This window comes from Chelmon rostratus, chromosome 23 (assembly GCF_017976325.1).
Source record: "Chelmon rostratus isolate fCheRos1 chromosome 23, fCheRos1.pri, whole genome shotgun sequence".
In the NCBI taxonomy this organism is placed as follows: domain Eukaryota; kingdom Metazoa; phylum Chordata; class Actinopteri; order Chaetodontiformes; family Chaetodontidae; genus Chelmon; species Chelmon rostratus.
The window spans coordinates 1,021,970-1,049,918 of NC_055680.1; the positions used below are offsets into that span (position 1 = coordinate 1,021,970).

Consider the following 27,949-nt stretch of genomic DNA (forward strand, 5'->3'; position numbering starts at 1 on the left):
AAATAGGACGAACCTTAGATACAACTTGTCATCAGGAGATGTTCCTACACCTCATAGAGTCCTTTGGCTTAGCTTTGAGCCAGAAAGCTAACATTATGCTAGCAAGGTTCAAAGTCAGGTGGTTGACAAACAGCAGCATGAAGCAGTGAACTGATGAGCAAATGGACTGTAGGATGATCGTTGTGTGACAAAAAGTATCACTGAGTTCAGAGGGCCACTGTGCTTCTTGCAGCTTGTGTGTTACAGTCCTGAGGTGTTCAGAGGATGAGCGTTGTAAATAACATATCCAGAATTTTTGCAATAAATCATAAACAGAGGCTTTGACTGCATCCCCATTGTTATTTTTACTCATTTTACAACAGTGAGCACATACTGGAACAACTTAGTAGGTGTCCATTATCAGGAAGTGATTAAAACTATGGTGCAGTAAAAGGTAAAAATCTGTTTTCTGACTGAAAAAGAGTCTGTAATTCTATGCAATATTCACAAAGTGGGGGCAACAATGAACAACAAGAACAACAGGAAATGTCGACCTGATCAAAGTCAAAGTTAGGCTAATACGATTCATCCAGCGGAGAACGTGAATGTCTGAAACAAATGTCATGACAATCCATCCAACAGTTGTTGAGATATTTCACTCAAAACCTCAACAACAGCCTCATGGTGGCAGTAGAGTAAAGGTCATTAGGACTCATCCTCACAATAACTATCAATGTATACATTTCAGGGCAATCTCTGTAGCAGTTCCTGGAGTGTATTAGCAATGAAAGAGACTTTATATCTGTGTTGTCTGTGTGTGTTTGGATTTTATACCCTGTCAAACCCCTTTACTTTCATGTGGGAGGTGCAAAGCAGCCAGATGGAGGCATGGCCCCACAGTGCAGGGTGAAATCAGTGTGATGTGGGAGGATAAACATCAACCACAACCTTCCAACCCAAAAGCTGTTCATATCAGTGGCTCATAATTGATATGTTTAGCATCAGTAAATGTTTTACTAACCAATAATGAAGCCATACCTTTATAAACCATCTGTGTAGACTGCCTTAATAGAAAGTGGTCCCTTTTATTCTTAGTAAATGGTGAAAAGGCATCACCAAGAGGAGGTAGAAGATGGATTTTGAAGGAGATTATGCCTTTGACCTAGAAGTGATGCATAAGACGCAATTTGTATTTAGACATAACTGAATGAGCTCTTGAAGGCACCAGATTTGAAACTCCAGATTTACCAGAACACTTAAAGGCAACACAATATTCGTGTGACGAGAGAGAGAGAGAGAGAGAGAGAGAGAGAGAGAGAGAGCTGGTGTATCCGGGTGGAGTGGACGTGGCTCAGACTCCGCTGTACGGTGAGCGGAGACGAGGCGATGCTGCCGCTGATGGTGCCCTGCGCTGCTGCTGCTGCTGCTTCCTCCCTCCTCTTCTCCGCCTGTCCGCTTCCCAGGCCGTACGGGGACTGACGGAACCCGCACGCAGGCGCACACACACGCCCAGGGGAGGAATTACACGCAGATCCGTGCCGGTCCCGGACCTCCATTGGCAAACATCAGCGGGTACGGGCCTGTTTATCTGATTCCTCCCATCACCTGTCTTTATCACAGCGGCTCCATCCACAAAAGAGCAGCTGGCAGGAGGCGGCAGCTGGCCTGCTGTCTGCTTTACTGCTCTTCTAGGGAAAGGATGGAGGTTAAAGTCACCTTTTTTATTTATGGATTGTTGACTTTATCACCTTTACTCAAGCTGGCGTAAGTCTTTATGAGGTAAATTGATTGGTAAGTGATGTCAAACTGTTGAAAGTGCGGCTAAATAGGGCTTTAATTGCAACGGATTCTGTTCTTATTAATGGCCTCTTTATTATTTACCTCTATAACGCTGCTGCTGCTGCCTGTGTGTGTGACAGGGGAGTGTGTGTTTGTGCGTAAGGAGGGTGTGTGTGCGCGCTGATGTCTTCCCTACATGTCGTGTGTGTTGTCTGTGCGGTGGAATCCCCCGTGTACAGACCCTGCCTACATGCGCTATAGAAATGGCACAATAGGCAGCTTGTGTCGCCAAAAACTGACGGTCGATTGTCAAAACTGTTGCCTGATTGTCAAAAACTCGGAATTAATGATAGATTTTGCGTGGGCGCTGATTCCTGCTTTTTCAGGGGAAGCCTGTTTATGGCCAGATCCGATCAGGCTACTACATCATCATGTCTTAATAACAGGCAGGCCCGCGCGTCCGTCCACACAGCATGGCCCTGGGAAAACGCAATATGCTGCAAAGCGCACAGACAGAGCAAGGCTGAGAAAAGGAGCTACAGGCCATGTTTAAATCATGCCTGACCAGGAACGAAGCCTTTCTGGCGCATTAACAGTTTAATGTAATATTGCCCTGCTTCTAGATGGTTCCAGGATGCTTTCAGGAGGAGAGGGTTTGGTGGGATGGTGAGGGGAAATTAGCTCCAGTTGCTCATAGCACAAAAAAAAATAGTAGCAGTGCTTTGATGTTATTCATGATCCAACAGTATTGTAGTTTGCTGAGTAATGAGTCATGTTCGAAGCTTGCTGGATAATGACAGTTTTAGGCATATGGGCCTCAAACATTGGCGCTGACACTGTTGTGATTAGAATCAGGCTGGTGCTGGCTGCAGAGAAGTGAGGCCAAAATATGTAACACCAGATGGTATAGCCGGGTTCGTCCACCTCTGCGTTAATGGACATGATGCAGTTTACTCATTCATATGGAGAGATGATCCATGCTGGTGCCTGTCTGTAACCTGAAGTGATTTATTCAGACAGGTTTGGGGAAAATGTGTGAGCCTAAAATAAAACAGTGTCACTTTAAATGCAGATACAGATGCCGGATTAAAGAGCTCGTGTAAGCTTTGAAAGGAGAAACAACACATACTTCTTCTTAAAAATGAAAAGTTGTATTAATTTGCAATAAAGCCCACCGTAGTTCAGTTAGGCACACTCAGGGGTTTGGCTGCTACAGCCTGACTTGGTCTGGTATGACCAGTAGCTGATGATGGCTAATGTTAGCAGACTTTAAATACTGTAGATACTGAGTGACTTCCCTGACTTGAGTCTTCTCTACTGTTACACTGTGTTTTCAGCATAAAGCTGACAGGCTAACTTTGTGCTAGTTATAAGGCATAATAATAGTCTAATAATAGTATAGTAGGGGTAGCAGTAATATCACTGACAGGAGTATTTTTAGCAGTGCAATGTCACCAATATATTAACAGCACTACCAGCTCTGTTCACAGCATCGGGCAGCTAGTGGCAGTAGTAATAGTATTAAAAGTACTTAGAACTTAACATTATCACTGAGATAGAGTGGTTTCTAGAAAAAAAGCTTCCGACAGAGGAAAGTCTAGCTGCAGACTGTAATCATAAAAGAAAGGTGTGAGCATGTAGAGACAGATGAATACAACTGCCCAGCATGGAGAGAATTTCATTCCAAAACTACAGAAACTACACACTGATCATATTAACATGTAGTGTGTTAGACAAATTCATGATCAGAACCTCCAAATCCACAGCTTCAAACAAAAGATTATGTGTGTGTGTGTGTGTGTGTGTGTGTGTGTGTGTGTGTGTTTGTGTGTGTGTGTGTGTGTGTGTGTGTGTGGCAACAAGATGAGGTAACACAGTAGCAGCCCACCTGTCAGGCTCTTATGAAGCCCAAGGGGTCAAACTGAGAGGAGGTGAGCCTGCGGTAACAGGGCAGATTTAAAATAACACAAAAATAGTTTAAGCTGCTGGTGAAATGTTCTAAAGTGGTTCTGAAGTGGTGAAGTGAACTCTACTTTAAACCCATTTCAATCTGAGGCCAATTCCCTTCGACGGTTGCGATGTTTTTCTGTGGGAAAAGGAGTTGGTCAAAGGCCTTTTGCTAAAGATCTGATATAAGCTAAACCCCCTCTCCACCTGTATTAACCTCTGACCTGTGTTTGAATAAGCACATCTGATTATGGGGCCTTTGCATTTACACCTGCTGTGACAAGCCATTCTCATGACCCCAGTTTTCCCTGTATGGTGATTGGATTTAAATATGCAAAGTAGATAGACGGAGCTGGCAGGCTAATCAGCAAACATGGGACATCTTAGGTGAAGGGAGACAAAATGGCTAGGTTTAGAGTAACTGCTACGATATGGGAAAGGGTCATATGGCTTGCCCAATGAGCTGACGTTACTTAAACTGCAAAAAGGTAATCAGTTAGTGGAAGCTCGCGAGCATTAGTGCCAGTCAGGCCACCCCCCTCTGTCAGGTGAGCCTCATCTTGCAGCAGGAAGAGGCGATTTAGCTAACCTTTGCTTTGGTCACTGACATTTCTACAAAGAAGACCAACAAGTCGGGAAACACAAGCAGTCAGACGAGCAGACAGGCTGTAAACAAACCCTCAGGTCAGCCGCACACTTTGGACGACAGCGCAGAGGGGGAACAGTAAAATTACCGCTCAGACTGTCCGCTGCAAACATACATTTACAGATCACGGTTTGACCTTCTTGGTTTAACGCTGGCCCACGGTGGCGGTGTCCACACAGTGTTCCTGTACAAGGAGGGATTAGCACCATTTCATCTTACTCTCAGTTTGACCTCCCAATAACATTTTCCCTTTCAGACTGTGTTGCACTGATGTTACTGTGTTCCCAGATGGCAGCATTTAACTTGCTGAGTACAATGTTGATGGCAGTGATGGACAAAACTACAAAAATAAGGCTCACAAATGCATCAAATTTATCCTGTAATAATAATGGCCTAAATGCAAAATTGACATTCGGCTAGCATTTAAGATTCACACCCAACAGCGCTGCCAAATGTCAACATTTTTCCAGCTCGCTCTCACTTCACTTTTGCTCAAGACATTTGTGGATTTGGGGTGGAAGCATGATTGCATGCTATGGCTCTGGCAGCCAGTTAAAATGTGGATTCATCTCCGTTTATCAGAATTACAAACTGTGATGCTCTATGAGGCAGCTCACAAGCTGTTGTCATACTTTATGTGGCATAGCAACAAGCATGAGTAACCACATGGTACAAGTCTTTTAGCTGCAAGATCTTAACACCAATTAGAGTCATTGGTAGTACTCAGAAACCCTGTCCCTATCCCCACGAGCAAAAATCTTACTGATTGTCCCTACAGAGATATTAAATATCAGCACATCTCCTGGTGAGTGTGGTTTTAAATACAGTGACTAGTCCTTAATAACGAGAGGAGAGAGCAAATGTGAGAGCTGTAGACATTCCCTGTCACTTTCATCCCCATTCCCAGGGTCAGGCCTGTCTACCAACAGGGTCATGTGAACTGGCTGTCTTTGATATTCAGAGACCTGATCAGTGCTACAGGTGCTTTCTGTCTGTCTCTGTGTCTCGTGGTCTGAGGCTTCTCGTTCTTCTCTTTTTCTTCATTTTCTATCGCCTTACTGCATCCCAGACAGCAGGGCTATTTAGGAGCAGACAGGACTGCAGGACAAATACTCTATCATAGCATAGCAGCAGCCAGATACACACACATGCACATACACACACACACACACACACACACGCACACACACACACACACACACACACACACACAAATATATATCCATTGCTAGCTGCATAATATTAGATATTATATTCATGGAGAGAAACGTTTGGATTATTTAAGCTATGCATTGAGCCTACTGATTTAAGATTTATAGTAGCATAGGGTGCTATGCTAGTGGCTTGACACAACTGATATGATGCTATTTGATTAATTGCATCTTTTCATGTCCTGTAGGAAGACTGTGGCATTTTGGGACATACTTCAGTTTGGCATTTTCACACAAAACCCAAAAGAGCAACTGGTTTGTGGAAGATTGTGCATGCAATGAAATGCAGTGCCTAAGCATGCAAACTAGCTAATTGCTACAGACCACATCAGAATGTCATCAGAATATTAATTCTAATATTAATTTATATTGTTATTAATATAATATGTAGATGTACAGCTAGATCAACCTCATTCACACTTTTGTACCACCACTTTTCTTTTTTTTCCCCCTTTTTTTGTATTGAGTAAAAGCATGACAAAAGTGAGTGACACAGCAGATGAATAAGACGGACACAAAAACACGGCAGTTGTGTGTGTGTGTTTGGATATTTGCATGTGAGGCGTGGTATGTATCCATGTTTAGTGATCCTGGACAGGTAGGTGTGTGTGGCAGAGAGAAAGAAAAAAACATAGTGTTATTGTTAATGTTAAAATGTGTTGTAATCATAAATATATTATTATTATTATTATTATTATTATTATTATTATTATTATTATTATTATATGTTAAAAAATCTAGTAATATAAAACCATATGATAATATTACACCAAAATTATATACTACTACTACTAATACTAATAATAATAATAATAACACTAACAATAATAATGCTAATATGCTTTTAATATGAGATTTACCCAGCAATGATTAGTGAGAACAGGCAGGGCCAACAGAGAGGTGAGCCCCAGGCCCCCATTCGGCTCCGTCACCATTTTCACAGATATAGCCATGTAGCAATATCAATAAATGAACCAACATTATACCCTTAAAAATGTTTCGGATTTGGAAAAACAAGCAAAAAATTGAATGGAACCAAATGAAAGCAAGAAGAGGAAAAGTGAAAGAAATGGAAGGAGGCTGGATTTGGTCGTGGGGGAGGGTAACCTAAGTCTTCATAACACTGGCTTGTAGGATTTGTACAGTAAGTGTTACATAATGTGGAACAGACATGCTCTCTGGCTCTGTCATGCTTTCAAATATGAAAACATTCACAAGCAATATGTGCATGATTCACTGGTTCATGCTGTTATATGTGCATATGTTTCATTAAAAATACAGCAAGCCTTATTTCTGTTTATTCTAACTACATTCAGTCAGATAAAAGCCCTCTCTATATGACTTACCAACGAAAAGCACAATCTCACTTCCATTGACTAGGAATACATGTGAAGAGATGAGTGAAAAATCTCTGTTTGAACAGGATGAAGAGGAGAAATAGTGTGATGAGTTTTGTCATGAGGCCATAATTCACTGCAGAGTTCATTTGTCAGCTCGAGTATATTTAGCTCTCCGTTCATTTGTTTCTGGAAGAGACAAATTTGACTCTTCCTTTCTTTCTCTCTTTCGTCTCTCTCTCTCTCCCACACACTCCACACACACTCGCCCTTCCTGCAGTAGGCGGTTAGAGAGTGAATGTAGGGAGCGAAGGAGGGGAAGCCAGAAACAGAAACGAGGAGCAGCTTCAGCCGTTAAATGCTCCGCTCTGTTCGCCGGCTCGTCTCCACCTTGTGTCTGCGTGCTGCTTGGTGCCGAGCAGGTGGAGGGTTTGTCGAGCCTTTCCACTAAAAACTGGAGCTGCTGGAGGCGAAAAAAGCTCCTCGGAGCTGCGGAAAGCTGCAGAGTTGGTGATAATTCTCTGTGGGTTTATCACAGAAGCAACAACTGTCTTATTACACACAGACGTTTGATCCATTGTTAATATAATGTTAACACAAGTGAGAGTCTGCAACCATGCTAGCAGCTCTGCAAGGTTGTCCTGAACCACAGCAGTGCTCTGAGCTTAACACATGTGATGTATGCAAACGTGCCCACAATAACAAGATTAATGCTAATGTTTTACCATGCTTGCCATAACATGTTACATATTTTATTTTATAAAGTGTGACGGGAATGTCCTGGTCATAAACCAGATGTATTTAAAAATGTCCCAGCAGTCCATGAGTTACTGCGATACTTCAGTCTGCCACAAGTGTGCAGTGGAATTACTGACCACCTCTGAGGGATCCTGATTAAACATGTTGGTTTATGTTAAAAAATGTTATCAACCAACCTTGCTGTGATATGTGGGTGATGATGATGCAGTGTGTGTATTGTTGCGCTGCCTTGCATTGAACTGTCCGCACGGCGCTGCGATCTGTCGTGGGGGCCACTGCCCGGTGATGTGTGTGTGATGTGTGTGTGTTGTCGTGCTGTGATGCAGTGTGTTGTGGTACATGGTTTCGGGTGGTTGGTTTTGCATGCTTTGCTGGGCGGTGTGATTTACAGTGTGTGGTGTTGTGTAATACTGTATGTGAGTGCGTGAGCCTGAGCATCAGCAGCAGAAGCAGACGTTCCCACCACAGACCCTCCAGCCACTCCACTCTGCTCCTATGGACTGCATTCCCTTTATTTATCTCTCTTTATTATTCTCTCCTTCCTTTGTCTTCCTTTGTCAGACTGCTTTTCTTTGTTTCACCCCCCTCTCCTGCTCTCTCTATCTCTCTCTCTCTCTCTCTCTCTCTCTTTCTCTGTCTCTCTCTCTCCCTCCCGCTCTCCCTCTCTCTCTCTCCCTCCCTCTCTCTGTCTCCCTCTCTCTCTCTCTCTCTCTCCCTCCCGCTCTCTCTCTCTCCCTCTCTCTCTCTCTCTCTCTCTCTCCTTCTCTCTCCCTCTCGCTCTCTCTCTCTCTCCACCCCCAGGAAGTGGCTGTGGGTTGATTAGAAAATGCGTGGCACAGAACAGGCAATCCATCACCCTGCCAAAGCCCGCCACTTCCACGCATGCGCTTGCTGACACATACACCCAAACACACACACACACACACACACACACACACCCTCTTCCTCGCGCTCCTCTTCCTCATCCACACAGATACGTTCAACTAAGCTTTGTTTGGAGTGTGTGTTTTTTTCCCCTGGAGACCAGCATCATCTCACATCTTCCCCTCCTTTCATTTCTTTCCTTCACCTCTCCTTGCCCTTCAAAGCCACTCTTCCTCCTCTGACTCCCACCTCCCACTCCTCCTTCTTGTCTACATCCGCTCATCCACTCATGGCAGCCATGCCTCTTTTTTTAATAGATTACCCTGATGGTAATTCTGCTCAGTTAGATCATTTACAGTGCAGAGACTGAGAAAAGTACAAAAGAACACGAGGGGACATTTGCAGTGAAATATTTATGAACCTCTCACATGATCAGACAGGAAGTTAAAGCCAACATTTGATCTTTATATTGAAAACCATTGCTGGGCCTTTATCACTGGACTAAGACCTTTTGTCCAGGGCTGTTTTACCTGTATGAATTTTCTTGTGTAACATTTGCTTCTTTTTTTTTGGTTCAAGTTTTTCTCTTGAAAGGAGTTTAATCAACCAATAAGCATGTTTAATGTACAAGTGGAGAGATGTTTACATCTATCTTCAGAGGACCATAATTACAGCCTTACAAATTACAATCACCTGAATCATCATGAACACAGCCACCAATATAGCAATAGAAAGAGCCGCTGATTCCTTAAGTCATTTTCACCACTCTGAAATCCCATTTTCTCCAAACATGAGAGTCTCATGGATAATTTAACAATATTGTAGGTTTATGTTTCTGTTGTCTAAACTGTTTCTGAGGAATTATGCTTTTTCCATCAAAATGATATGACACCCATGAGCCTTAGCCACCAGTGCTTTGGAAAAGAGGCTTGTCAGGTGCACAAATCAAAGCTGTGGCAAATTCCAAATGTTTGGTTGCAGTAGAAAACATGGTCGAGGATAAGGTGAACCAACTGAAGCTAATCATCTATCTATCTATCAATCTAAGTATTATAGGTATGTACAGAGTAGTAACTTTTACCTTCCATAAACAGTACCTGAAACGAGACACAGATCGTCCAAAAACGTCTAGAGGCAAAATGTTATCACTTCTTCCAAAACGCCACATTTGAAGGCTGTAGGGGGCTTTCAGACGCTGTTAGACGATACAGCAAGCAGTGTTTAAAGAATACTGAGGCCCTTAGAGGCACGTGAATTTTAAGCTACGTGATTTTTTTGTTTTTATCGAAGAAGTTGTCAGTATTTTACCACTCTTGTTTGACATATTATAACTCAAGGTCCACTTACAAGCTTTTTCCATAGCTTTCAGACACATTTCATGGTCCTTGTTCATGAAGGGAGTTGTTGATTCATTTGTCAGGGAGTTTTAGTTCGCACGTTTCCATTTCTTTCTGTATCTGTGTGCACGTGTAGCTCAGCTAGTGAGGTGGCAGAGAGGACAGCCTTTACGTACCTAAAGTATTTGCATTATTTTGAATTTGTGTGTGTGCACGCAGAGTACAGGAAAACAAGGAGTAGACCCAAATGCACACCTCAGAGGAGAAATGCAGGCCCCAAATGCAGACCTGAACTGGTGCAGTTCAGTCATTTTAATGTAAAACCTCAGCACAAAAGGCTACTGAAACGGTGAGGAAGGCAAAGGTGAATCTAATAAATCTGTAGAGCAGCAGCCAAGAATCAAAAGGAGTCAGGGAAAAATACAGACTCATACCTAGTCCACAGGTACAGTGTATTTTTCAACATGCAGATTTTTCTATGCATTTTGGCCTTCTCTCCACACTCAAGCACAGTGCCAGGTCACTGAAAACTGAGCTTTCTCCAGCCACAGTAAAGATATTCAGAAATGCTGTTTGCAGTGTTGATGTGTAGACTGGGACAACAAAGTTTTAGGCGTAAGATGTCAAAGTGGGGACCCGTTATCTCTTTTGCTTACTAAGGCGAAGTCATGCGTTTATAGTAGGATCGGACCTCTAGTGTCAGATAGCTTATGACTTTTTTTCAGGCTTCTGATTGGCCAGCATGGCTTTAGTGTTAGGGTTATTATCATCACCTGTTAGCCTGGCATGCTCCTGATACTGTTTCAGTTGTGTCTTTGCAATTTCATATGGAGATTTTTTTTTTTTTTAAGTGCTCATATGGACAGGATATTTTGAGAACAAAGGAGGAAAACCCAGGTTTGAAGAAAATCCTTGTGTATGCGTGGACTAGCTGTTAAATACAGATGGTGAAACTAATCAACAATCAAAAAGGTAGGGAAAAATACATAGACAGGAAGTAAAAACAAAACATGACTCATGAGGAGAGTAACCTTCAAAATAAAACAGGAAAAAGCTAAGCAACCCCAAAACCATAACAAATTGTGCATTGGTGATAATTGTCTGTGAGCCATGAAGAGCTCTACTTCAGTTCTCCACAACACTGAGGTACCCACGGTTTCTATTTGCGTTCATTTACTTCAAATAATTCAACTTTTTTTAGTGAAGTGGATTTGCAAAAAAAACAACACATTATATGAACTAGAATTTTCTACCCTTTAGATTTTCAGTTTTGAAAATAAAGAAGGCGCCCAAAAGTTAGAAAGGCGACTCCCTAATTATCCCAACGCTGACCAAATTCCAGTGGCATTACAGAGATTTTAAGATGAATCCTTTTAATACATATAAATAAGTATTCTGCCACCCAGAAGACTCCCCCCTTTCATTTTCTTCCTCTTGCACTAATTGTCTTCCCTCTCCCCTCATTTGCTTCTGTCCACCCAGCCTCCCCTGAGTCCACTCTGCCTTCACCGCTGCATCACTACCACCGCTCAATATCCATCCAGGGCAACAGAGGGCCTGGGTAATGAAATGGCCTCTGGATGCCTGAATCTGCCTTCAGCCATCCGTCATCTGATTATGAGGAGGCTTTCTCCTCATCGGGCCCCATCAGGGGGCCAAAACTCAGTCACGTCTCATAAAGACTGTGCAGTTCATTCACTGGTATTGTACTCCAGATGGGTTAGTTTGTGTGAATGATGATCTAAAAAGACTTTTCCTTAAAGCTGATGCAGAAACATCAAACAGGAAGGAAGAGGAAAGCATCCAAACTTGGGATAGTATTTTCAGTATTATTACGCTCACACTCCCGGGATGATTATCTAATCTGCTCAAAGGGAGAATCGAGCTTGTAGGGCTTTGTCATGCTATTGCACCGCTCACTTTCCACCGTGTAGGTGGTCTCGCCCACTTTTGATTAATAATAGGCTTGAGCATTAAGAACTGGCTTAGAACCTGTGTGCAGAGACGGGGATTGAGCTTTGTTTGACTTGTGTAAAACAAATGTCAAAATAACCACATAGTGACTCATGCTGTATGTGGTAGAAATGATCCCACTCTTTTTAGCATAAAATTCATATTTCCTCTAGTCTCTCGCCAGTTAATTAAATGCTTGTCATTGACATTTTGTTGGTGTATTATGGATTTCTGTTATCAGAAAATTGTATGTTGAGTCCAATGTGTTTTAATACCAAGCCTTAGTTTAATTTGACAGGACTGCAATCAAAAGCTTTGAAATGCCATTGTAATCGAGCTCTTGTAGAAATGAGAGGCAGTAATAGTGAACCTGCTCCACCTCTCTGCGGTGGCTGCAGCTCAGGGAAAGGTTGGATGTCTCCTGGGCTTCGTTGAGAACCTCAGATACAACAGTCTGTCATTTGGTGGTTATCTGGTTGTTAACTGTAAGACCCCGTGAAGCGGGCTTCTTGGGCTTTATGTCACTTGCTGGTAGTCACAAATCGTAATTCATTAGCAGGAGTAAAATGACAGGGCACAACACATGCATCATGAAGTATTAACAGGGTTCAGGTTCATAGATGCAGGCATCAGTTTATTTGCCTTTGTGGAAAAAGCTGGATCACTATCCAATCCTATTAAGGTGGGCCGGCTGTTCTGTAAAGGCCCTGGGTCAGCAAACAGAAAGCACTTCAGTCACATAAAGAGGATGACAATTACCAGAAGAGGCAACATCACAAAGACTGAGGCTGGCCACCAACCCTGTGCTGCAGTAATAACACACATTCAGCCCATTACTCCTGAATTAGATTTGTTGGCTGTTGTGGGGAGTTTTAGCATGGATACAAAGGTGCTGGACTGTAAGTGAGTGGCCTTGTATTGACTGATATATTAGCTTGTCCAATAACAGCATTTGATCCAGAGCACACCTTTGGGAAAGTGACCCCGATCATTGCAACGTTAGTGCACCTCATCTCCAAATAAAATCTAGGGCTGAATCAATGCTGATAGCAGGCTGATGTCTTCACACTATTTTTTTGATAAGGGGGTCTTTCAGCCAGTAAATGTTCTGGTGTTAACTGACTGTGCGCGTCATTTTCCATCCATACATTCTAGCCAGACAGCAGTCGAGTACAGACTGACAGCTAACAGTAGTAGATAGTAAACAACAGCCTAATGTCTCTTAAGGACATCACATTAATTGATTGGCAGATCTCTCAAGGTACCTCTCTCAAAGGACGAAGATAGCTGCTAGCAGTAAACACTGCTCAAGACTGCAAGTGTCTGCTGACATATGGGAGTAATGTCATTGTGGCCTAACATTTCCACAGTCATATCATAATTTATCATTAAACTAAGTCAGAGGTTAAGTCAAAGTGTAGACTATTTATAGCAAACTAATTTCCGCCCAGCACTGTTTGTGCAGTCTGTTGCAGCCGATGTACAAACTGAAACAGTTCAGAATTCTGTTATTTTCCCCCAACTCCTTTTATCCTCTCATCTCTGCGTGCCATGAAGTGGAGTTATAAAGCCGTGGGATATGTGCAGATTTTGATAGTGTAGACTGTATTGTGGATCCTACAAATTAGCATACAGCTTTGTGTGGGGAGTTCTCTGATTAACAGGGGACACACGGGGAACACAAACCAAAGCTCGCTGTATCTCTTCAGGTATCATCCAGGGTTTCATTGCATGTTATTCTGTCTTATTTAAATTCAGTTTGCTCATTATTAACAAAAGATTTTCTGACTCCCTCTTTCCCTAAACCCCATCCTCCCCTCCCCAGCGGCGAGCCCCAGTTGTGGCCGGTGGGCATGGTTTTGGAGGGCAGCTCAGAGGCGCTGTGTCCCCCCCCATCTCTGGAGCTGCGCCCATCCTGCAACAAGAGCCAGCCCTCGCCTCCTCTGGGTTCAAGCGTGCAACCCCACGACGGAGTCTTCCCTGAGGACAAGGAGCCCATCAAGTATGGCGAGCTCATCGTCTTAGGGTGAGATACTGACGTGCTGTCTCTGTTGAAGTACATTGTCTTTACAATATATGTCTGCCTGTGGTTGAGCATGAGCTTGTCTGACTTGACGGGTCTGTGTACGTTTTTAGGTTCCTTTTGGAGTGAGTCTCTTTTTTTGAATGTTCATTTTCCACAAGTCTGCTTTAGTCCAAAGAGTGTGAGTGTTTGTTTTTTTTAATGCTTTATTCATAGTTTTTCATTTATAAACAAACATGCCCCCCCCACCCCCAAAAGTCAAGACTGAAAAAATAAATAATACAAATTCTATGCTAAGAAAATAATAATAACAATAATAATAACAATAATTTTTATTGAATGAATACATCTATAAATAAGTAAACATATGCAAACACCTAGGATTAATGTATTACACATATTTATGTGAAACATAGGAAAAATGAATGCATAACTAAAAATAAATAAATAAATAAAATACATAAATAAAAAAGAGGGATATTACTCCATTACACATACACGGACAGGGAAACATTTTATGATAGATTCAGGTTTTTAACATATTCAGTGAAAGGGCGCCAGGTCACACGTGAGTGTGGTTTTTAAATTCTAGAGGAACTAGGTGGATAAGAGCCTGCAATCTCAAGATGAGATGAGATCATTAAGATGCTGTAAGCTAAACAAGAGGTCCTCATGTTTTCCCTTGGTTCTTAGTATCCCAGACCCAGCCCAGGTCTCAGTCCTGTTCTGATCGGGTTGGGTAAGGTCCCAATATGCTGTCTGTGTGTACTTTTGTGTTTTTCAGATGGGGTCTCTTTTTTCGTTTAAATGTTTGAGATGAGAATCTTACAGCATTTCCATGAGTCAAAGTCAGAGTAACCACCCACTCAGAGTAATTGTTCAAACTCTACAAGTGTGAAGTATCAGCAGGCAAGGTTTGAGCAAAATCAGACTAATGGCATCTTGACACGTCACCTGAGATGGACAGATGTACAGCACAGTATTTTCAACCTACCGTCATCTATAGATTCATTACTGATGGAACAAGGGGTTTGAGAGAGTGTGCATTTTGCAACTGTTTATGCACCATCTCCTCTGCAACCACGTACACACTATCCACAACAGCTGGTGTATACAAACTGCTGTGCCCTTGTTGAGGTGCACAAGCCAAGATTCATACACCCAGAGACCAACCTAGATCCTGCATGTTCAGTTTTTGCTCCACAATATTAGAGGAAAATATCAGTGACATTGACTAATCCTGGCAGCTATGGACAATTACTGAGCTGTTAACATAAGTATAGTGCAGTATTTGACCTGAGCATCACATGTGGTCTCTCACTGAATAAAGGCTGAGCCAACTACCTGCACAGTAATTCCAGTACTCAACCATAGCGCTCTCATTCAGCAAATGGTCGTTGTGTCTTCCAGTGTACAACTTTTAAAAAGCAAGAGATAGCTGCACATGCAGTTCAGTCCAAGAGTGCAGGAGTACATGACAGTTTCCATGTCACGCCACCTATGAGCAGAAAACTGACAGATTATGAGAGGATTGGCCAGCTCCTGGCCAATGGAAGACCAATATGAAAGATCTCTTATTTACCACCATCAGTGGCTAAATCAGTAGCTGGCTTGGATTTCCTACATGGGTTCCACCACACTCTTAATATTCTGTCTCATACTCTAGAGTAAGTGCACGTAACAATTCAGTTTGTGCCTTTTTGTTTTGGATTACTATGGCACTGACTCAATTGCCCTGACAAAGGGGCTCCTCTGTTACACAAACTGGGGACTTCTGAGGTGGATGAAACCATTTGCCCAGACGCCATTCACATTCTGGGTGGGTTTAAACCTTGACCTCCACGAGGAACACCAAAAAGACAGATAGATAGAAATGTTGTAGATAGCACATTAGTGTGAGAGGAGGATATCTCTCCCGCATGCATGGTATGGTGCTACTCAGAGACACAGACATTTGCTTCCATTCCTTGACCTATTGATCCATTCACTGATGAATGATGAGAATGGTTTGTTTATCTGTCCATGTGATTACAGAGAGAGGGGGGATTACCTGCCACTGACATTTTACAACATCCATCCAATCATTGCTTCTCTGTGGTCAGAAGAACATGACTGGAGAAAGTGCTGGTCATTATAAATGCAGTATAATATGGAATAAGTTTGCCTGGTAATAATGGATAACACATTTAAACTGAAATCATTCCAAGGATATTACATTTGGTCTTCCAGTGGCATTTTAGGAGAGTTATATGTTACCAGCTCAGTGACTTTTTAAAGTGAACACAATATTCTTTGTAAGTACTAACCTGGGTTCAGTAAGTTCTATTCCACAGTCAGCCCTTGTTGACCTGATGCAAATTCAGCATTGACAACAGGTTAAATACAGGCATGGTCTTTATCGACCTTCAGAATGCATTCAGTACAGTAAGTCAATATTACAATACTCAGTACTATGCATTATATTGCAGGCTATTCGGTGTGAAAACCTAGCAGTTGGTTTAAATCTCAACTCAGTAATCATATTCAGTGTGTCTATATTAGTGGCACTTTGTCGAATCCAGGATGTGCAGTGTTCCACAGGGATCAATCTTGGGACCCTTCTCCTTCGTAATTGATATAAAATGATATGAAATCTGCAGTTGATTGTGTGACGAGGCACAGAAAAACATTTTTCATCAAGAAATGTAATAAATTGGTACATGACTAGTGGACAACAGACTGTTTATTTGCCTCAAATAATAAACTTTCTAAGAACGGATTTCTTATTGTCACCTGCAATACAGTCACAATAAAAGGCCACACTTCAGTATCTGATTAAGGAGGGTTACAAGAAGCAAATTAGCATGTTAACTCTGGTTCACATGTTGTGCCAAAGTCTAATGCCTGTTTAAAATTTCTAAATCGAAAAAAATCATGAATTGACTGTTTTTAAACAACAAAATTAAATTTAAATTTGGACCTCGTAATAAAAAAAGGTCTAAACTCTTTTAATTCAATGAAATGGTGATGGTGGTGGTGACTGTATGAAGTATTTTAGTAAATATGCACAATTTGTACAATGAGTAATAGTGTATCTACTATAATTAAAACTGCATGTCTTTCAGGCACTTTTCAACTTTCACATAAGGCAGTGCTGTAGCAGGGACTCTCAAAAAGAGAAAACATCAGGAAGCACAAAATGTATTTATTGTTGATTTAGTGCAGCTATTGTCATTATTACAATCAAGAACAGTTTTTTCTTATGTTTCACAGGCACAATGGGTCACTGGCCAATGGGGACAAGGGTCGCAGAAGAAGTCGCCTGGCCCTCTACAAGAGAACTAAAGCCAACGGGGTCAAACCTGATGTTATCCACAATGTTTCAACCCCTCTGGTGTCAAAGGTGAGCAGTAGACAAATAGGCTGTCATTCAGACTGAAGGGGTGTCAGGTGTTTCTCCTGACCCCGATAGAAAGGAACCAGATTCTTTATTACACAACATTTAAGGTAATCTACATCTGTAATGGAAATGATCATTTCTGTTTGAAATCTCTGAAGGAACAGTATCAAAAAAATGAAATCGCAGTGAGGCTGCAAAATTAACCAGCGGTAATTGAAGTTCAGTAATTTTCTTCCTACCAGTTTGTTTCCTTCAACAATGAAGGAAACACACCTTCAAATTTGTTCTTTCGAATGATTTATAAACTCTTGTTATTCTTGGTTTGAAAACTGGTCAGAATTGGTCCATTTTAAAGTATTTAAAGTGGCCGTTTAGAATAGCCAGTTGTTAGCAGTTTGAATACCAAAACGTCAAAAAAACTAAAATCAGCCTTGAAAACGCGCATTAGCAGAATCTTATTCTTCATTCTATTTTCTTTCATTTACAAATGGCATTGAATTGTATCATATGTTGAACATGATTTCACTTAAAAATATAATTGTCTCTCTAAATTAGTGCTTAGCTTGCAAAAAATACTTTATGCTACATTAATGGTTAAAGAGGATTTTGTTATTGCCCCCCCAAGAATCCCCATATTTCCTCGCAGCTGTCTGTTGTTTAGAACAACGGTTCAACACTGCAAGTTTCAGCAGTTACCTGGGAGGAAAGTTAAGCACTATAACAACATCAGGGAGTCTGGATGACACTTTTCATTTCAGTGCTTTGTTGCCCATGTTTGCCTCTAAGGATGGCAGTGGTAGTGGGTCCGCCACTTTGGTCCAGACTTAAGTGTCTGAACAAGTGTTAGATGGATTGCCATAAATTTTGGTGCAGACGTTCATGGTCCCCTCAGGACAGATTGCTTAGTGCCATCATTGGATCAAATTTGATCATTTATCAAGTCTATCTACAAAACTAATGACATTCCCATCAGCCTTACTTTGTGTTTTGTGCTAATTACCACATTTTAACACACTAACAAGCTAAACTAAGATGGTGAAAATGCATCAGCCTGTTAGCATAATCATTTTGAGCATGTTAGCATGCTGAGGTTAGCATTTTGCTCAAAGCACTGTAACCTCCAGAGCTCCTGGCACGGCCTCTTACTTTTTTTTCTTTTTTTTCTTGTTAGTGCACTGTGAAGTGTGAACACTACTCTGGTTCACATCATTATCTCTCTCTTCAAATTCTACCATTGTCTAGATTGTTTTGTATGTATATATTTTAAATATACCATAATGTATCTGATATGTGTTCTATATGTCAGCTGATAAAAAGATGTCAGTTATTTTAGATTAGAGCTGGAGTTGTCTCTTCAGAACAGGAAATGTCCTCTGGGTAGATTTTCCTGGAGGCGAGACCTTCAGCTCTCCTTGTCATGTGACCTGGATAATGTCTTTTCCATTGGCAGGCACTCAGCAACAAAAGCCAGCACAGCATCTCCTACACACTGTCACGCAGCCACTCTGTCATTGTGGAGTACACCCATGACACCAACACAGATATGTTTCAGGTCAGTGTCTGCACACACACACACACACACATGCACATGCACACGTGCCATGCACACTCAACATTTTAGCTATGTGACCTACTGCAGAAATAGGACGTTGGAAGTCACAAAAGACGCATGTTGACTGCAAAAATGTAAAAATGTCATTAAAACATGCCATAAATAGACAAGAGAATCAAGCCAAGCTGTGGCCAATTACCACATTTAGATTAGCGCTAGTTTAAATGTGCTAATTGATAAGAGAAACAGCAAAGTTGTTATAATAAAGCTACAAGTAGTAATTACTAATAGTAACTAATCTTTGGCATCATTTCAACGTGGGCGTTTCATATTGTCATAGTAGATAGTGGTATTGTTTTATTATTTTGTTCTGGCCACATCGAGTCTCTTCCACCCACACCACGAGCCTTTAAAAACATCCTGTGTTAAAAGTAGCCATGTACAACTGTGCCTCTTCTGATGTTCATTCCCACATTTCTGCAAATTAATTCAGACTTAAAAGCAATAGCTTGACATTTTGGGAAATATGCTTATTCGCTTTCTTGTGGGAGTTAGATGAGAAGCTTAGCTTAGCATAAAGTCTGGAAACAAGGGAAAACAGCTTGCCTGGCTCTCTCTATAGGTAAAAAAAAAACTCAACTACCAACACCTCTAAAACTGACTAACATGTTAGATCACGTTTGTTTACTCGTTACAAAACAAGTGTAAAAATGTCAATCAGTCCCTGCCAAGAACTAGACTTTATTGTGGACCTGCAATACAAAAGAATTTTAAAGATATTTGTCAGCTTGGGGTGATAAAAGAGCTGTCAATTAAATGAGATGCATCATGTCAATCAGTAAGCTATAGAGGTGTTACTGGGCAGAGCCAGACATGCTGTTTCCTCCAGCATAAACTAGGCTGACCACATCCTGACAATCTTCTCATCATCAAGTGAATAAGCATATTTCCTTCAACAGTGGATTATTCCTTTAAGGTGTCTTTGAGATTTTAACATTTAGTCAGACAGTAATTGAAGCTGTCAGCCCCGTAGATGTCAAAGAACAAAAAACGGGAATCCATACATCTGTCAGCAAGTGCACAGGTAATCTGTGAGCAGATTAGTCAGACTTCTCAAGAATGCTGCATCATGAGAGAGCAGTGCAGTGAGGGCATCAGAGAGAAAACAAGGGAGGGAACGGAGAGCAAGAGCAGGAGAGGAAGCCAGAAGGAGGGAAGACAAAAGGCTGAGGAGATAAAATATACAAGAGAAGATGAGTCAGACCTGTCTGCTCTCAGCAGCTCAGTCTTTTTCCAACCACCATCTCTCATCATCAAGGAGATCCATACAAAGCCATGACTCCAGCAGACAGAATCAACAGGGCTCCACTCCAATCATCCACGTCTCCCTCCCTCCGCCTGTCTGCTGGGCTCGAGTGTCAGTTCACCCACATTACTTCTAGTAGGATCTAACCACGCAGACCGCTTTGATGGACTTTGTCCACGTTTGGACACATCAGAGACGACTTATGTTAGATATCTGCCTCCACCCAAACACAATGGAGGTGAATGGAGGTCATATTGTGCTGCTTATAATATTGGAAAATGACCTTTATAAAGACTTCAGCTGTAGAACATCACTGATTCTTCCCTTCTTCACTTCAGTAGTAAGGTCAGTGTGTTCAAGGAACCAGCAGGGCAGCCCGCCGCCGCTTCAGTCGGCTGTGAAATACTCAGTGAAGTAATGAATGAGCTCTGGGAAGGCGGCAGCATTGCCAACGGTGCTTTCCAACAGCAAGTGGCTGCTACCTCAACTTCTGTATTCTGTATTTTAAATCGACGGGAGCAGGGTGAAATGCCACCGTGGCCCCCAGCTGCCTCCAACCTACTGCCCTGTCCTGCCAGAGGCTGCTGTTACCCACCAGTTATAGACATAAATGTCATCACACAGCTAAATAGAGAAGGTTGGAGCCTAAAATAGAGGAAATGTTCAGCAATATGACACGATTAATATAGAAAGTTCTGCCAACTAATGTCATAAATGTTGTTTATTGTCCCAGGGCAGATAATCAGAAGAGAGCAGCCACCACCGTCTCTCCTCTTGCTTCTATGTTTACATTGAAAATAGTGGAGGCAGGCATAGCACCCACTTGAAGCACCCTAAAAGGGATGACAACAAACTAATATAAGGCAGGTTGCAAACAAACCCACAAATTTGGCTCAAATTGGTGTGTGCACCTGTGGTTTTGCAGCTTTCTGGCTAAACTGTTAGTTGTCCGTATATCTGCGGAGCTGGTGAGTACAGTGTCATTACAACTGACAGAACTGACGGCCAATGCTACATAAAGCGCAGTTGTAATAAATGGTTTACCTTCAGCAGCTCAGCAGTCACCTTCCTTGCCATTCATGATATTGTTGCTTGTAGGGCTGTTAATCATGTTAGTTGCCATGGTTGATAATCCTCTGCTGCCAGAATTTGACTTAACAACCAGTAGCCCAATCAGATTATACTGTACATACACATAAAAGTAATCCAATTTGGTATTTGTTTCTTGTTGTCTGTTTGTTTGTTTTCTTTTTTATGGAGAAGGATTTTTAAAATAAAATCATTTTCCTAAGTCTGAAGTGAGGTATGATAATATTTTGTTAAAACACACACACACGAAAATGTGCCTGCATCTAGACAGCAGTAACCACTTTAACACAATATTACGGGGAAGGAACGAGTTGTCTGCTGATCAGAAGGTCGATCGGTGGTTCGATCCCTAACTCCTCCGGTGTGAAGATGGAAGGGTCCTTTGGCACCAAATTGCTAATCTGTGTGTGAATGGGTGAATGTGTTGTAAAGTGGTTGGTACCATATATACTGGATACGAAAAATGATCCCCACCAACTCTTGAATGAAAGTATGTTTAACAAACAAGTCTTGACTTAAATGAGCCAGATGGAAGCTCTTACCAGGCCTTCATCACAAAGCCAACTGACTTTGGAACTGAATAATTGAATAGGAAAAATGTTTCAACGTGGTTGTAATGAACTGAAATTGCTTAAGGTTTTACTGGTCTTGGCTGTATTGGTAGTGGACACAGTGATGGTGTCGGTCTCAATCACACTTTTTCTAATTGGAGGAGGTAAGGGCCCAGCCCTTTAGAACTTCATTATACTGGAGTTTTGTTCATTGTTTTATGACACTGATCCCGCTCTCTTGGGTTTCTCAGATTGGCCGGTCCACAGAGAGCATGATCGATTTTGTGGTGACGGACACAGCGGGCAGCAGCAGCGGTCAGGGCGGGGGTGCGGCAGGGGAGGGCGGCGGCGGAGGCCAGTCGGCCCAGAGCACCATCTCCCGCTACGCCTGCCGCATCATGTGTGAACGCAGCGCTCCCTACACGGCCCGCATCTACGCCGCCGGCTTCGACTCCTCCAAGAACATCTTCCTGGGGGTGAGTGCTCTCATTTGTGGGTGTCAGGCTTCTCCTGGTAAACTACACAGGGAGTGGTAACCATGACAACCATGGCGAGAGCGACAGCAGGGACAGGGCTATGCCACCCACGGGTGACATCATAGCTGTGAGGATGAGTGTCGGTGCATGTGACCTGGCCTGAGGGAGCATGGGAGAGGAAGGAGCAGTGTGTGTGTGTGTGTGTGTGTGTGTGTGCGTGTGTGTGTGTGTGTGTGTGGTAGGGACGGTGTTAGTCATGTGTGTTATGAAAGCTTTGGCTATAACGCACTGCTTCTGGTCGTATGTTAGTGTCTAAAGCTATTGGAGCGATATGTGTCCTGTTACATAACCAGTCAGTGAACATAACACACATTATAACATGCGATACATCAGTACATCCTTCAACACTGTCTGAATGTGATAGACCAATTAAACAACTGGTTTGGTTGCCCAAACACAGGTCAGGCTGATCAAAACAGATGACGTCTGGCTAAACTGTTGGCTTGTTAACAGCCTGCTCACTAATTTCTCGCCCTGGACTTATTTTTAGCGACGTAGCTGCGCTCCCAGATCTGAGTGCAATATTATTAGAAGCAGAGGTCCAAGATACAAAAATAAACCCACATTGTAATAAAACATAGATTTCCCTTTACTTTGTAATTGCAGTTTTATCAGTACTGGCGGGAAAGATTACCAAAACCATAAATGGAAGACCCACGTTGTGATAAACCAGAATTTAGTCTGGTGTGGCTGTGGCTCAGGATGTAGAGCTGTGGTCGGTGGTTCGATCCCTGGCCCCTGTAGTCCACATGTTCAGGCAAGATACTGAATGTGAATGAGCAGGCACCTTGCATGGTAGTGTGTGGGAGAATGCTTATCCTTATTTAAGGTACTTTGGTAAGACTAAAAGAGCGCTATATAAATGTACTTCATTTACCATTACCAGGCTTTAATAGAGAGGAGCACAATGCATGTTCATGAACGCAGCACAGTCATGTGCCATCGAGCTACCTCGGCAGTCCTCCTCTGCACTCTGTCTGTACTGTATCTCAGCTTCAGTGAGTGGGGCTGTCTGGAGCTATTTTCCTTACACAGTCAGTAGACTCTTCCTGAATATATTCTAAGATGTGAAAGCTTCCAAACCACAGCAGCTGCTGCTGCAGGGCTGGGGCGGTCTAAAACGTGACATCCAGGTACGCAAAGCCGTGCAAACCAATAATAGCCCTTTCTCATGACAACATGACTTCATCCCATGCAAGATTCATCAAGACCCCCGACAACTAGGCCAGCAGAGAGAGAGATAACAGTCAGAGATTACGTCAGCAACCAGTTCTCAGCACACACACACACACACACACACACACTGACATCACGACTGAGGCTTGTATAACTCCTCCAGCCACCAGGACTACATTTGCACTGATATATGGACCAAATATTGTCCTTTTATTAAAAAGCAGGCTCAGCAGTTCACCTTTTAACTGTGTAAAGGATGTGGTGCAGATAATTCTCTTGTGACATTGATAAATAATGCATGATTATGTATAGAAGACCGGAAACTAATAATCCTTAAGATTTTCATTATACCAGACCCCATTTTTGATAGTTTGTATGGTCAGCATGTTTTCAGCAATAGCTATTAAACACAGTTACACTAATTACCTCTCTATATAGTCGTTTTCATTGTTATCGGTGGGATTCAAATTGCTTACCTACACACAAGGGAAATGATGCATGAAACATATCCAATGTGATGCAGAAGACGCGAGCCTGGCATTTGAGTTCAGTATTACCATGTTGGATGGCATTATTGTCCTCTTTAAGGCCTCATTGTGCTCCAATCAAAGTGCTTCTCAAATAATCCAACAGCATCTGAAACGTCCTTTGCAACAGTTGAAACATTTTACACATTTTTTCTGTGAAGCAGTCAGACAATCCCACTCACTTCAGGCAGAGACCTGGTTGGTTTCAGGCATGCTGAAGCCTTCGGTCATCTTAATTAAAGCAATATGACATGAATCTCTCAGCCCATGATTTGTTTGGCTGCCAGTTGCTGCTCTTTTGTTTTATTTCTAACACAGTAACACACACACAGTAGCTCCAGGTGGTGCCCTGCTGTCTACCGTAGTGATCCGGCTACCATGCTACCTAAAGAAAACCTGTCATGACGCCAGCTTTGCACATTTTTTAGACCGCATAATGCAGACATAATGTGTGATTTTACAAGCCAAATGAAATCAAGTTTGATGGAAATATTGGTTTTATAAGATCGGTAAGGTTTCGCTTGTCACCCCAAATCACATTTGATTACATACATGTACGCACACCCTCTGCATTGAATTATTTAAACATTTTAAGGAAAGACATATTTGACGTATTGTGATATATTAGATATCAAATGCACATCAAGAAATAGCCAAACAATCAACACAGGGACATGATAGAAACCTGAAAAATGTGGTTATTATTTCACTCATCTTATTAGTATTTAGTTAGCCACCATGTTTTTGGCAATTTCTACCCATTTTTAATAGGCCATAATTGTTTTTTTTTTTTTTTTTTTTTTTGGCAACTTGGGGGCAGCACAACAAGGTGAAAATACAACATTAACATATTATCACCCTGTCACGTTAGCATGGCTAACCTGTTAGCAATCTGTTTAGACATCCAGCCAACATGGAGCAACATTAGCATTCATCTGTGAGTTTGTGAAAGTCTAAGTAAAATGTCTAGTATTTACACTCACACTAACTGCTAAATGCGTCAGTTTGTGCACCAGCTAGCCTCTAACTGTGTCCACGTGCTGCTTGGTGCTGATCAGGTGCTGTTCAGTATGTTTATCAGAGCTTCCTCACTGGAAAAAAACAGCTGCATGCTGCTGCTGGAAACTAAGCTGATGAGACTCATGGTGAGTCTGAACCAAACAGTTAATTTGGGCCCCGTAAAATCAAAACAATGCGCTGAAAGAGGATTAAAAGCTCTGTAGGCCTCATTACACAGTCACACATTTGAATCATTGTGCATTTAGTGTTGAAGTGCAGCAACGTCTTTCCGCCACAGTAGCAATGCCCTCAAAGAAATGTTTGCAGAACTAAATCTGCAGGCTGCTTTTTTTAACTGCTAACTAAACGAAGCTAGACATGGCAGAAAGTTGCTGTTTCATTTAATGAGAGCTCATTTGTGTGTGTTTTTTCTCTCAGGGATGAGTCTATTCTTAGGCGTGGGTGCATCTCTGTGCATTAGTCAGTACAGTAGTCATTCTGTACTGAGCTAAATATAGCAGCAGAGAAAAGCAACGTTGGCTGTTTTTCTAGCCAGCCACCTCCGACATCCACCTCCACTATCATCCCTCTGTGTCTCCCCATCATTCCCCTAACCTTTACATCTGCCTGTGTGTGTTTGTGTGTGTGGTGGGGGGGTCTCCTAGGAGCGGGCTGCCAAATGGAGGACGTCAGATGGCTTGATGGACGGCCTGACCACCAATGGGGTGCTAGTGATGCACCCGGCAGGGGAGTTTGTGTCTGAGCCAGCTCCAGGCGTCTGGAGGGAAATCTCAGTCTGTGGAAACGTCTTTGCCCTGAGGGAGACTCGCTCGGCCCAACAGAGGGGAAAACTGGTAAGATGAAGGGGGCTGATGGGAAAACAAAGTTGTTGGCAACCTTTATTATTGTTAGAAATCATCCCACTAACATCCACAAATTTCAACCGTCATTTGTATAACGTGAGGGCAACAGCTTCAGTATAAATGATCTGGACACTCACCTTTACAGGCCTCCACTCCACTACAGTGTCAGAAAAATGAAGAATTTAAAGAGTGGGGGTGTTAATGATGTCCAGCAGTTATCTAAGTGTCCCCAGTTCAAAGCTAACTGGTGGCTCTTGCATGTCACTCCTCTCACTATAGTGGCTCATTAAAAAAAGAAAACACTGGACACAAATTGATCCATTAAACAACACAAATTGTAGGTTCCAACCTTAAAATGCAACGATGCATCAGAATGATGCTGCTGCTTCATTCATGTCATCGTGTCCTCTTGTGTACATTCATGTAAAGGCAGTTGATGGAAACACAAACTGATTCATATTTTGTTTCTAGAAATTTCAGACGCTCGCATAAAACTTGCTGGAGACATCAGTGTTTAAGCTGTGCTGCTCATTCCTAAGATGCTGTCTGCAGCTGACTGATCTGACATGCTGCTGATGATGGTGTTTTGAGTGAAGCTGCTTACAACTGAGGGGTGTCAGCTCTCTCAAGCATAACTAGTTGAGCACAGTGCCATCATGTGGTGGTATGGAAGGGGAATGCTAGAAGATTCCTTTGTACAGAGTGTACCAGCCCAGTGCAGAGTATTCCCAGTTTAACAAAGCCAGCCACCAGTATATAAATAAATCACCACTCCCTCTGTCCTGGCAGCCCAGTGATGAAAACTGATGTACCCTCTCTTCATCTCTTCCTCCTGCTACATTTCCATCTTCTGTTCTCCTGTCAAGGTTGAAAATGAGTCAAACACCCTCCAGGACGGCTCTCTGATTGATCTGTGTGGGGCTACCCTGCTGTGGAGGACCCCTGCCGGCCTGCGTCACACCCCCACCCTCAAACAGCTGGAGTCCCTGCGCCAGGAGCTGAATGCCGCCCGGCCCCAGTGTCCCGTGGGCTTCAACACCCTGGCCTTTCCGAGTCTGGCCCAGCGCGAGATTGTTGACAAGAAGCAGCCCTGGGTCTACGTCAATTGTGGCCATGTACATGGGTACCACAACTGGGGCTACCGCAAGGACAAGGGTCCCGCCGGCCCAGGGGGCACAGCACCAGCCAGCACTGGGGAGAGGGAGTGCCCCATGTGCCGGCGAGTGGGTCCCTACGTGCCGCTGTGGCTGGGCTGTGAGGGAGGATTGTACCTGGATGCCGGGCCACCCACTCACGCTTTCTGCCCCTGCGGCCACGTATGCTCAGAAAAGACAGTGGTAGGCTGGAGCCAGATCCCGTTACCCCATGGCACCCATGCCTTCCACGCTGCCTGCCCCTTCTGTGGTACCTGGTTGACAGGGGAGCAGGGCCACATTAAACTCATCTTCCAGGGCCCCGTCGACTGAAGCTCAGTAGCTGGGAGCCACTCAGAGGAAACTGATGATGGATTGGACAGAGGTGGACGTGCTGAGTAAAGACTGCGTGCTAGAACAAAAATCTGGACACTTAAGTGTGGGATGAAAGAGAAAGTACATGAAAAGGACTGTTGACATGATGCAATAGCAGATTGCCAAGGCTTCAAATGGAATATGAGGTGTATGGAGAGTATGTAAATAAATTGTGTTGAAATGAAGACACGTGTGGTGGCCTTTTGTTCTCCTCTTTGAGTACCTGCTTAGTCTCAGACCATAACATTGAATCTCCAGTTCTCCAGGAGTTCTGACATCTGATGCCATCACAAAAGTTAAGGGGCAAGAAACAAGAGGATCAGACATGTAGAAAGCTCACTCTGAGGTCAGGCAGATTTATTTGGAAGACAAACAAAGGTAAATGGTAAAATAATTAAATTACCCAAACTGCTACAAAGATTCATCACAGTTTTCTTAAACAAACACAAGTTATATTTACACACAAGTGCATTCCCTCGCTCATAAAACATTTGCAAAGCTGATTTGAAGTACTTTAAATCCAGCATTCTTTACAGCCATTGTAGTTTTCTTCTTACATGCCTTTGCTGGCACATTGCTGCGTATCTTGGCGTGCTACCGCCACCTGTTGATCAGTGGAATATTGCTA

The 27,949-nt window shown here is 42.7% G+C and overlaps 1 protein-coding gene across 2 annotated transcripts; it reads left to right on the top strand.

The window, feature by feature from the left end:
- Positions 1 to 1,358: 1,358 nt before the first annotated feature.
- On the top strand, positions 1,359 to 27,462 carry peli3 (pellino E3 ubiquitin protein ligase family member 3). Of its 2 annotated transcripts, none has more exons than XM_041965042.1 (7): positions 1,359 to 1,551; positions 13,638 to 13,838; positions 17,088 to 17,217; positions 18,665 to 18,766; positions 21,964 to 22,188; positions 25,616 to 25,804; positions 26,680 to 27,462. In XM_041965042.1, the coding sequence occupies exons 2-7, from the start codon at positions 13,666 to 13,668 to the stop codon at positions 27,277 to 27,279; spliced, it is 1,419 nt and encodes a 472-aa protein (XP_041820976.1). In that variant the 5' UTR covers positions 1,359 to 1,551; positions 13,638 to 13,665; the 3' UTR covers positions 27,280 to 27,462. The 2 variants fall into 2 exon arrangements, with proteins under 2 accessions (XP_041820976.1, XP_041820975.1); XM_041965041.1 differs by lacking the exon at positions 1,359 to 1,551 and adding an exon at positions 1,685 to 1,758.
- The last annotated feature ends 487 nt before the right edge of the window (positions 27,463 to 27,949 follow it).